At 49.5% G+C, this 11,646-nt stretch overlaps 1 protein-coding gene and 1 long non-coding RNA gene across 5 annotated transcripts; one reads left to right on the top strand and one right to left on the bottom strand.

Annotated features, from left to right (window-relative positions):
• Window positions 1–745: 745 nt before the first annotated feature.
• Window positions 746–4,527, bottom strand: VAMP2 (vesicle associated membrane protein 2). 2 transcript variants are annotated; one of them, XM_090291943.1, is made up of 5 exons: window positions 4,386–4,523; window positions 3,807–3,927; window positions 3,183–3,341; window positions 3,046–3,097; window positions 746–1,423 (listed from the first exon to the last, which is right to left on the bottom strand). In XM_090291943.1, coding segments are annotated over exons 1-5 (552 nt in total). In that variant the 5' UTR covers window positions 4,388–4,523; the 3' UTR covers window positions 746–1,205. The 2 variants fall into 2 exon arrangements, with proteins under 2 accessions (XP_090148069.1, XP_090148070.1); XM_090291944.1 differs by lacking the exon at window positions 746–1,423 and adding an exon at window positions 2,276–2,456 and having other exon boundaries at window positions 4,386–4,527.
• A 116-nt stretch (window positions 4,528–4,643) lies between these two features.
• Window positions 4,644–10,277, top strand: LOC149997635 (uncharacterized). Of its 3 annotated transcripts, none has more exons than XR_016514090.1 (5): window positions 4,644–4,860; window positions 5,573–5,682; window positions 5,898–5,953; window positions 6,832–6,930; window positions 9,898–10,277. It is a non-coding gene; the product is annotated as an uncharacterized LOC149997635 (long non-coding RNA). The 3 variants fall into 3 exon arrangements; XR_016514091.1 differs by having other exon boundaries at window positions 5,845–5,953; window positions 9,910–10,277; XR_016514089.1 differs by having other exon boundaries at window positions 5,845–5,953.
• Window positions 10,278–11,646: the final 1,369 nt, after the last annotated feature.

Raw genomic sequence — 11,646 nt, 5'->3', positions numbered from 1 at the left:
GAATCATCTTGACCCCTTAGAACTGCTGAATCAGAATCTCCAGGGAAGGGGCCTAAAATCTATTTTAAAAGAATTCCTGGTAGTTCTTAGAAGCTGACAAGGTTGGGAAACACTTATGTAGGTTGCCTGCAGCTCAAAGAAGTCAGCCATACAGAGCTCTCCTAGCATCTGCAGGGCTGACTTCTCTGGGCTGCACATTGTTAAAGCGCCTGAGGATAAGAATGCTAGGGTGCCATTAAGGGCATCATGGGCTAAGGTAACCAGTCAGACAACAAGGTACAGGGATAAGGGCCAATGTGTTCAGTGAGTATTTATTAACCCTTTCTGGATGTTGGACTGTGCTAGGCACGAAGGGGAAGAGATGTTTCACCAAAGTTGGCCATTTACTTCAGATCTAGGTGTAAATGACTACAGGAGTGACTGCACAGCGTCTGGGAGTTAAATTAAAGGGTAAAAGGGACCCAACACACAGCAAGAGCATACCCTCGGGCAATGGAGGAGGGAAAGTTGGGAAACCTAGATCTCAGGGTTCACCTGGGTGAGACACAGGGATCATCAACACTTCTCATTAACTGCACTTGGTGCCCCGCCGTGGCCACTTTGAAAATCACACTTTGCCCTGCCCAAGGTCAGGCCCTCCAGCAAAGCTCAGTCCCTTTCCAATGTATCTTCTCAACCTTCGGGTTAAAACTGCAGACCAGATACCTTTCCACAGGGTAAGAAAAGATCTTAAAACAGACACCACTTAGTTATTCATTACACATTTATTGTACATTTTCACAATCTGGATGCGCCACAGAATTAGGGGCATGGGGTGAGGGAAGGGGGGCAGGGGACACTGGGATAATATGGGGGACCTAGAGCACAGCACCCCCACCCCCAGCATCTCTCCCTACCCTTTCACACCACAGCTTAGATCTCCCTGCTCCCCCTCCACACAAAAACCTTGAGTGTGGGGGAAAGTGTTGGGGAGGGGGTCCCTTTCAGTGACAGTTTAAGGGACTGTACCCTCAGACCCCCCCCAAAATTGTGCCATTTAAAAAGATATTAGACCTTTCCTCTATCACTTCACCTACGGAGAAGACAGGTCTCTCTCTGGGCTCAACTACCCCGGAGAAGGGCAAGAACCCCCATCTTCCAGCAAGTCCCACACACACATTGGCAGTGACTAGTACCCCCCACCCTGAATTCAGGGGTGGGGGCAGTCAGAGGAGCTGGGCAGTGAAGGAGGCAACACCCTCCAAACTGGGGAAGAGGGTTTTCAGTCCAACCCCTAGCAGGTGTGGGGCCAGAGGAGACTTCAGGCAGGAACTGGGGAGATTCTCTGCCCTGCTCCACTCCTCTCCAAGGCAGTGATGACCCCTCAGACACTCGCAGCCACCTCTCCCAAAAGAGATCAGATTGTGGTCAACCCCCAACTCTCCTGGTGGGAGGAGGAGCGGGAAGATCAGACAGATGGGAGGGAGGGAGACCCCATGGGAATGTCAGTTGAGCGCCCCACGTGAAAACTGGGGATCAGGAATGTGGGGAGAAACTCCATGTGGCAGAATTATTGGTCCATCATAACACACTGAACTCCAAGACGCTTACACACCAGCTCCGGGGAGGGAGAGGAGGGTACAAGAGGTTTGGAAAATGGGGGTAGGGGAAGCAAACTGGACTACAGGGGCTAGGAGATGATTCTGGGGGCCAGAACAGTCTGGTTCCCCAAAAGCCCAGGCTCCTCACCACCTACAAGTAATGTCATGCAAATGAACTGTGATACAATGATCAATGAGGACTAACTCCTCAGTGGAAACAAACAAACCAACCAACCAACCACAGGTTGAAGAATGAACGTAAGAGTGTGATGAATAAAAAAAAAGGAAACCAAAAGGGATGTCAGTATGTAAATGAATGCTAATTAACATGCTGGAAGCTCCCAGACCTTGGGATTCTTAGGACCAAGTGGGGCCAGTCTCAGAGCCTCCCAAACAATGCAAAGAAGATGCACCTAGGGAGGCCTGGACAATTGCTTTTTGTTTTTGATTTTTGCTTTTTGTAGGGGGGTGGGGGTATGGGGAAGGCCAGGGTGGGAGGAAGGATCAGCTAAATCCAAGGGAAGAAGGAGAGGAAGAGGGAATATTGCATAGCAGATGCAAATGAAGGGACTTGGGGCTGGTCAGGAAAAGAGGGAAAGGGAAGGAGGGAAAGAGAAAGGTAATGGGAACCTCAGGAAGGGGTGTTAAGGACAACCGGAAAAATCTTCTAGTAATAAAACTACAAACAGACCAAATATATATAATATTATATATGTATAAATAACAGCTGGCTATTTACAGGGGGCCACACACGGACACACACACGGATGAGGGGCTGGAAGATATGGCTGAGAGGTGGAGGAGCGGCTGGGGATGGGTGGGGGTGAGAGGCCCTTCTCTGGGCAGGCTCCTCAGGGGTTTAAGAGCTGAAGTAAACTACAGAGAGGGAAAGGGAAGGAAGGAGGAGAGGGGAGAAAGAGAGAAGGAGAAAAAGCAGTGTGTCAGGCCTGGCCCTGCTCCCACCCTCCCCCTCCCCAGTTGACTGACATCCCTTCCCCTCTGGGCCTCAGGTTCTCCTTGTGTAAAGCAAGAGGGCTGGACAGGTGGATTCTAAGATCTCTTCAACCCCATGGTATGACCCCTACTGCTCTGGGCTCTGAGCCCATGGGCTCTTAAATAAGGGCTTCCTAGCCGTATCTCAGTTCCCCTGGGCCTTTCCTGCTCTCCTACTCCCAATTCCAGGGTTCCCAAACTGGGGTCTTAAGCGCAAAGGGTCCTCAAGGAAGCAGTGGGGATCTACCAGCTTTCCTATTTCTAAAAATCTTCACAGAATTGCCCACAACTAGACAAAGCGCAGGCTAAACAACATCAAGGTTTTGGGCTCTAAATGAATCAGAACGGCCAGTGGCAGTTTTATATGCTTTTTGCTGAAGAGTAAAAACTACATTAATGACCTTTAAAACCTAGAACTGGTAGGGGAAACCTCTCCAAAGAAAAGCGTCCTAGCCACTCCTACCCTACTCACCAATGATGATGATGAGGATGATAGCGCAAATCACTCCCAAGATGATCATCATCTGGAGGCGAGAAGGGAGGGTCAGTGAGACAGACCAGGAAGCCCCCCATGCACCCACCAGTCCTCCTAACTGGTTTCACCCTTACCTTGAGGTTTTTCCACCAGTATTTGCGCTTGAGCTTGGCTGCACTTGTTTCAAACTGGGAGGCTCCCGCTTGGAGTGCATCTGCACGGTCGTCCAGCTCCGACAGCTTCTGGTCCCGCTCCAGGACCTTGTCCACGTTCACCCTCATGATGTCCACCACCTGGAGAAGACCACAAGGCAGGGGGTATGCCAAGGCCCACCTCAATGATAGCACTCCTGGACCACATGCCCACATACAGAACATGCACCCTGATGTTGCCAGGTTAACATGCCAAGGACACATAGGACATGCCTAGCACACCCGAGGACATGCAAGGACCACATATCCAGGGCATGCTGATAGCGAGGCATCTCAGATATCAAAGCAGCATCCACTATCGAGTTTCAAGCAGCCTGCCCGTCACTAGCGCACATCTGCCCAGGCTGAAACACCCCAGGCCAGCAAGGCTAACACTCCAGGGGCCTTCCGATGCACGCTGACAGGGATGGGGCATGGTATCTTTGTTCCAAAACTCATAAACGTGAACTGTCATCACCCGTAGCCCAAGTGGACCCCCACACTAGTCCGCCAACCCTCAGGGTCCTTCCCACTGCCTTTGGCACCTCCACCCCCACCCCAACTCACCTCATCCACCTGGGCCTGTGTCTGCTGCAGTCTTCTGTTACTGGTGAGGTTTGGAGGGGGCCCCGGGGGACCTCCCTCCCCAGCCGGGGCGGCAGGGGGGGCGGTGGCTGCGGTAGCCGACCTGAGGGGCAGAGACGGATTAAGACCCGGGGCCTGGATGCTTCGGCCCCGCAGTCAGGGCTCCGCCCATCTGCCTGTCCATCCATCCGTCCCTCCCTTCTTCCTTCCCGGGAGGAAGGCCACCCGATGGGAGCCTTAGATCCCGTCCGGCCCCACCGCCAGAGAGCTGCATGACCTTGAGTGAGGCCCCCTCCCCGCTCCAGGCCTCGGTTTCCCCGCCTGTCAAATGGGGGCGACCTCAGAGACATGGTCCGGGGTCGCCCGAAATGACAGGGGCGGGACGAGAGGACAGACACGGGGTCCGCTCCCTCCCGCGACCACCGCCCGCGCGCAGTCACGGGCGCTGGCCCGGCCTCCGGGCGTGGGGAGCTCCAGGGGCGCGGGTCGAACCCCGGGCCTGGGCCCCAGAGCGGCAGCCAGCTCAGGCCAGCCCGGGAAGGGCAAGGGCGGCCCACTCACATGGCGGGGGCAGCGGGCGTAGGACTTGGCAGCGACAGGGATGGCGGCTGCACCAGCAGCAGCGGCGGCAGCGGCAACGGCTCGCGCTAGCTCCGACTGGCGCTGGCAGCCGGGGACGGAAAGATGGCGGCCGCACGTCACCCACATCCGGGCACTGCGGGCGGGGGTGGGGCGCGGTGGTGACTGGTCCTGAGCCGGGCCGCGGGGGCGGGGTGCGGCTGGGCGGGGGGCGTGCCCGCGGGGCTGCGGTCCTGGCGCAGTTGGGTCCCCACACCTATCGCCACCTACCTGCTGGGGCTTCTGCACGTCCCCTCGCCAACCTGTCCTGTGGGACCAGGGCCCATACTGCCGTCCCCAAGCCTCTAAACCAGTCCGCACCCCGCACAGCCCAAGGTCTCACCCAGTACTCGGGTCCCAATGCCTGGTGACTCGCCTTCAGCCCTTGGCACGGGCTGGGGGTGGGAAATCAGAAAGGGTAAGTACAGGTCCCGGGGCAATGAGAATAGCTGGGACTCTGGTGCTGAGGTGGAGTTGGGAACCACCCTGCAGGTGGATGTCTCAAAGGAGATCTGGGGTCCATGGACCCTGAGTAGGGGCCTATGAAGGAAAAGACATGAGGCAGGTTCTTACCCCACACCCTAGCCAAGTCACTGCGGGCGGGAAAGTTACCCCTCCACACAACGGGAGTCCAGACCCGGGAACTTGGCAGGCTAGGCCCGACTAAGGTAGGGCAAGCTCAGGACCCCCGGGAGAAAGGTGCGAGGTACCCGGTGGGGCTGCTTAACCTACGTGATGGCTGCAGACTGGCTAAAGCCTACCTCTGGCCCAGAGTTGGATCAGCTACCCCGGCTTCAAGGGGAGGGCTCAGCCTTTTTCCCGGGCACAGGGCCTGGGCCCAGGGCCTGGGCCCAGAGTGACAGGGTTTGTTTTGGTTTGTTTGTTGTTGTTGTTTTGGTGAAAAGAGAATAAAAGGCAAGCAGTGGGGGGAGCCTGAAGTACCCAGATTACGTGGTACTACTTTACATGCTATTAGCCTCATAGGTGTGACCTTGGATAGTTCCAGTCCTGCCTCTACGCTTAAAATACATTAGCTATGTAGGCAGGAAATGTGTATTTGTTAAATGGCTCGATCTGGAACTTGGTGGAGATTATCCGTGGCCCCTTTCAGCCCTGACTGATCACTTTAGGTCCTATTAAAAGACCCAGCAGCTGCACATGCCTGCCCAGCTCCTTCCCAGCAGGACTGGCACCTCTGGGAGAAGACAGGACTGACTAGGTGAACTGCCTATCTGGCGAGGTGGGTAAAGGCAAGTCTCCCAGATGAAGAAGGAGGCCTCTTACAGGAGCCCTAGTGGGGGGCCCTCACTGGATCCCTGGAAGGGGAGAGGGGAGGCTAGTGGCCTTTGTCTCTGAGACAAACAGCAGCCAACTTCTTCCCTCCTCCACCCTGGCTTCCCAGGGCCTCCGGGTGTGAGAACCTCCCCCATGCAGCACCCCACCTCCTCCCAACAGGAGCCCGGGGACTGGCTGTGTCACCAGAGGTGTCATTTCCGAGCTGTCCCGGAGAGGTGAGTGAGCAGAGAGCCTAGGTGTTGGGCAGCAGATCTCAGATAAGATGCTCCTAAGTCTCTCCTCTGTGAAGCAGTCACTTCCCTGATCCTTGTGCACTGGCATGCAATGTCTGGCTGCTCAGCCTGCAAGGAAAGGAAGAAAAGAGCGGCTTCCATGATGGCCTCAGATCCCCGTGTGGGGCGCTAGCTTTTTTGGCCCCAAGACTATTCTACTATCTAGCCAGAGAACAAAAATAGCAAATTCTAAGCTTTTAAGTTCAAAAGCCACAGTGTCTGGGTCTAAGGGAAGGTTGGAAGGAGGTACAAACAGGCAGAGCCCTCCCTCCCCCCTTGCCACGCACACACTGAGCCCTGCCCCAACATCATCCTTGGGCTAGCTGTGGAGAATCTAGTGGAGGACCAGTCAAGATGTTAGCCACTGGTTTAGGAATGGTCCTCATTTCCACCCATGGCGGAGTCCAGTACATGGAAGGGACAGAATGTGAAATACATTTCCCATGGGGTGTGGCTTGGAAAGCTGGCACATCGCTGTTGCTATTGGATCCTTGGGGGAGGGGGGGGCAGCAGCGGTGTAGAAATAAGGGCATGCATGATCCACGGAGTCAGGGACTGGGAGGATTCATCCCAGAGAGAAGACTCACTAAGCAGCCTTTCCCTGCACCCTGGGCTTCGGTGTTAAGGAACTCCCCAAATTTAAATCAATGGTGGAGACAGAGGGGAAGGGTAGGATCACAGAGCTCATCTGGAAGTGAATAAGAGCATGTTTTCTTCAAGCAGGTAGAATGGAAACCCAAATAAAGGTAAGTTGAACTAAAGAAAAATAATTAATAATTAAGATATAACTGAAATCTGGCTTCTACATTTACCTTCTTCAGGGGTTGTCAGCTGGCTCCAGGCCCTGCTCCCAAGGCTTATTCAAAGGATGTGGGAGGCGCCCAAGAACACTTCTACCCAGTACCTCTGCTGATTCCAGTGTAGGTGACACTTTAATAGTGCTTTTATTTATTATTGTTTCCTTCTTCTAACACCCTGACTGAGAAGTTGGGATGAAAGAGGGCTTGGTCATTTCCACACTGACTCCCAAACTTCCTCTGTCCACATCTGTCAAACCAGACCAAAATCATAATTAATTTCACAGACCTTTTGTGTCCCTCATGGTAGCTTGTAAATCAAGGCCTCCTAATTAGGAACAAAAGAAGCAGGCCCTTGGGAATGCTGCTTGCAACACAGACCCAGGGGCTGCACCACCACCATCCAGTCAGCTATTCAAACCTTGTGACCTCCTGTCAGGAAGGATCTGGGGCTGCCTGCCAAGCCCTGAGCTCCTGGAGGGAAGAGCAACTACCAGGGACCACTGTGTGCCAGAGGCTTTACAGGGATTGCCACATGTGCTCAGGTTTTAATTACACAAATAATGTGACTGCATTCTCCTTACAAAATATTAAAGCATCACATATTACGTTGAGGTGCCTTTGGTCACCCCTAATTCATTTGTCTTTTTTATTTTCTGCCAGGTTTCAATATAGCCTTTCTGAGGGGGTAGGGGAAGTTCTGTTATATTTATCTATTTTTTTCATTTCCAAAATGTAATATCTTCTCTCACCTCTCTGAGGATAATGATATTTTTTAAATTTAATATTAGCCCTGGCTAGTGTGGCTCAGTGGATTGAGCACCGGCCTGAGAACCAAAGGGTCACCGGTTGGATTCCCAGTCAGGGCACATGCCTGGCCTACGAGCCAGGTCTCTAATTGTGGGCGCACTAGAGGCGACCACACATAGATGCTTCTCTCTTTTCCCCTCTCTCTAAAAATAAATAAATAAAATTTTAAATTGACATATTTTATTTATCTTTTAATATTTTTTTATTTTTCAATTATAGTTGACATACAATATTACTTTGGTTTCAGGTGTATAACCTAGTGATTAGACACTTATATACCTTACAAAGTGATCACCCCAATAAATCTAGCTCCCATCTTATACCATACACAGTTATTACAGTATTATTGACTGTATTTCATATGTTGTACTTTACATCCCCATGACTTTTTTAACTACCAATTTGTACTTCTTAATCCCTTCACCTTTGTCACCCATTCCCTAACCTCCCTCCCATTGGGCAATTGTCCAAATGTTCTCTTTATCTGTGAATATGTTTCTGTCCTACTTGTTTATTTTGTTTTTGAGATTTCACCTATAAGTAAAATCATGTGGCATTTGTCTTTCTCTGTCTGACTTATTTCAGTCAACACAATACCCTCTAGGTCCATCCACGTTGTTGCAGATGGCAAGCTTTGATTCTTTTTTAATGGCGGAATCATATCCTGTTGTATATATGCACCATATCTTTTTTATTCACCCATCTATTGATGGGCACTTAGTTGCTTCCATATCTTAATTATTGTAAATAATACTGTAATGAACATATGAATACATGTGTTTTTGATTTAGTGCTTTAGGTTTCTTTGAATGCATACCCAGAAGTGGAATTGCTGGGTCCTTTTTTGTCTCTTATTATATAACCTTTGTTTTAAAGTTCTATTTGTCTATTTTGTTGTTGTCTTTATTCTCACGAAGTATCTTTTTCCATCCCTTTCTGAGAAGTTGAGATAAAAGGGGTCTGGGTCATTCCATCTGAAGTGAGTCTCTTGTAAGGAAGAATCTTGTTTTGTTATCCATTCAGCCACCTTATGTCTTTTGATTGGAATACTTAATGTAATTATTTAAAGATATGTATTTATTGCCTTATTTATTTATTTATTTTTAGAGAGACAGGAAGGGAAGGAGAAAGAGAGGGAGAGAAACATCGATGTGCAAGAGATACAATGATTGGTTGCCTCTCACACACCCCCAACCCAGAGACCTGGCCTGTAACCCAGGCATGTGACCTGACTGGGAATTGAACTGGTGACTCTTTGGTTTACAGGCCAGCACTCAATTCACTAAGCCACATTGTCCAGGGCTATTTTTTATTATTTTTTTAATTATATTTTATTGATTATGCTATTACAGTTGTCCTGATTGTTCCCCCTTTGCTCCCCTCCACCCAGCACTCCCCACTCCCTCAGGCAATCCCCCCCAACCATTGTTCATGTCCATGGGTCATGCTTATAAGTTCTTAGGCTACTCCATTTCCTATCCTGTACTTTACATCCCCATGGCTATTCTGTAACTACCTGTTTGTACTTCTTAATCCCCTCACCTCTTCACCAATTCCCCACACCCCCCTCCCATATGGCAACCATCAAAATGTTCTCTGCCTCTGTTCTTGTTTGCTTAGTTTGTTTTTTAGATTCAGTTGTTGATAGATTTGTATTTTTTGCCATTTTATTGTTCATAGTTTTTATATTCTTCTTTTTCTTAAGTAAGTCCCTTTAACATTTCATATAATAATGGTTTGGTGATGATGAACATCTTTAGTTTTTTTCTTGTGTGGGAAGTTTTTATCTGCCCTTCCATTCTAAATGATAGCTTTGCTGGGTAGAGCAATTTTGGCTGTAGTTTCCTTTTCATGACTTTGAATATTTCTTTCAAATCCCTTCTAGCCTGCAGTTTCTTTTGAGATATCAGCTGATAGTCTTATGGGAACTCCCCTTTAGTTAACTAACTTCTTTTGCTGCTTTTAAGATTCTCTCTTTATCTTTAACCTTTGGCATTTAAATTATGATATGTCTTGGTGTGGGCCTCTTTACATCCATCTTGTTTGGGACTCTGTGCTTCCTGGACTTGCATGTCTATTTCCTTCACCAAATTAGGGAAGTTTTCTTTCATTATTTTTTAAAATAGATTTGTAATTTCTTGTTCTTTTTCTTCTCTTTCTGGACCCCCTATGATGTGAATATTGGACCTCTTGAAGTTGTCCTGATGGGGAACTCAAATGTTGGAAAATTTTAGTTCCAGGTAACAGCTAATAAGCTTAGTAATCAATGTATGTAAAAAGCTGTTGTTTCAGGAACTGAAGGTATGACCCACCTTGACTCCAGGAGATCATAAGCAGTTCCACCTTTGTGCCTCGGGAGGACTGCAGGCAATCAGGATGGTATCTGAGCCATTATGCTTCAGGGTGGGATGACTACCACCACCTAGGACACAAAGGTCACTGCCCAGGACACAAGGACGACCCCCCAGGGCACAGGTGAAAGAATGCTGCAGCTTTTATCTGATTAATTTTTTCCCTGAATTCCAAACCCCCTACCTACACTTTTCTTCTCCTTATAGAAGGGTCCATTTATAATGGAATTTAAGATGGTCTATTAGGGTACAAACCCACCCTCTTCTCAGATCGCTGACCATCTGAATAAAGCGCTCATAAAGATTCAATTCCTGTCTCTGCGTATTGGGTCTGGAAGGTGACAGGCAGCACGCACACCGGCTTTTCCGGTTTCAGTCCCAGAAGCTGATTATACTCTCCTCATTGTTTTTATTATTTTTTCTTCTTGTTGCTCTAATTGATTGTTTTTTGCGTCTTTATGTTCCAAATTATTGATTTGATTCTCAGCTTCATCTACTCTACTGTTGTTTCCCTGTAAATTTTTCTGTATTTCAATTAATGTATCCTTCATTTCTGACTGGATCTTTTTTATGCTGCTGAGGTCTTCACTAAGCTCCTTGAGCATCCTTAGAACCAGTGTTTTCAACTCTGCATCTGATAGATTGCTTATTTCCATTTTGTTTAGCTCTTTTTCTGGAGTTTTGATCAGTTCTTTCCTTTGGGCCATGTTTCTTTGTCTCCTTGTTTTGGCAGCCTCCCTGTGTTTGAGTCTATGTATTAGGGAGAGCTGCTTTGACTCCCTGTCTTGGTCGTGTGGCCTAATGCAGTAGGTGTTCTGTAGGGTCCAGTAGCTCAGCGTCTCCTATCAAGGTTCACCCTTTGTGTGGGCTGAGTACACCCTCCTGTCATAGTTGATCCTTAGTTGCTGTTGACCGATCAATGGGAGGTACTTACCCAGGCCAGTCAGCTGCAAGGACTGACTGTGACCACTGACCACCAACCTCCACCCTCCGTAGGGGATCAGCTGTGCAGGGGTACAGTGGTGGTGCTCCGATGTGGTCTGTAGCTGTCCACTGGGTGCGCTGGCCCTGGGGTTTCCCCGGATGGGGCAGGCCAAGGCCAGCGCCCACCTTTGCCTGGGGCCACCCTGCCTGACCTATAAGGCAATCTGAGATTCCTATAAGGAATCTCCAAGTATGGGCTGGGCTTGGAGATTCCCAGGTGAAGCCAAGCTGTGAACCTATGCTGGCTGCTGCTAGGGCCAGGCCTGGGGCTCACTGAGGCCAGCTGTTGCTTGTTTGATAGGATTTAGGAAGTTGTGAAGCAGGAGCCAAGACCAGCCATTCATATGGAAAAGCAGCTTGGGTGGGCCCATAAGTTGGGTGGGGCGGAGTCTCTGGGGATCTCAAAGGTGGGTCAAACAGTGTTAGCCAGGTTGATGGAGTCTCAGATATGGCACCAGCTTGTCAGCTCAGTCTGGATGGATTTGGTTTTGAAACTGGAAAAGCCAGTGTGCCTGCTGCCTCCCATCTCCCAGACCCAATAAGCAGGGACAGGGATTGAAGCTCCATGGGTGCTTTATTCAAATGGTTGTCGATCTGAGAAGACAGCGGGTTTGTACCCCAACAGACTGTCTTAAATTCCATTATAAATGGGCCCTTTTTTTATAAGGAGAAGAGTAGGTAATGGGTTTGAAAT

The sequence above is a fragment of the Furipterus horrens genome, unplaced genomic scaffold (assembly GCF_987537825.1).
Source record: "Furipterus horrens unplaced genomic scaffold, mFurHor1.1.pri manual_scaffold_11, whole genome shotgun sequence".
Lineage (NCBI taxonomy): Eukaryota > Metazoa > Chordata > Mammalia > Chiroptera > Furipteridae > Furipterus > Furipterus horrens.
The sequence above is the reverse complement of the archived record's forward strand: the minus strand, read 5'-3'. Positions and strand labels throughout refer to the sequence as shown.

What these genes read in the sequence shown, in the direction of transcription:
- VAMP2 (XM_090291943.1), bottom strand. An exon ending in CACAGGCCCAGGTGGATGAG is followed by an intron (nt 3,342 to 3,806) that starts GTGAGTTGGGGT and finishes GGTCTTCTCCAG; the next exon opens with GTGGTGGACATCATGAGGGT. An exon ending in CATCCTCATCATCATCATTG is followed by an intron (nt 1,424 to 3,045) that starts GTGAGTAGGGTA and finishes TCCTCCCACCAG; the next exon opens with GAGAGTTGGGGGTTGACCAC.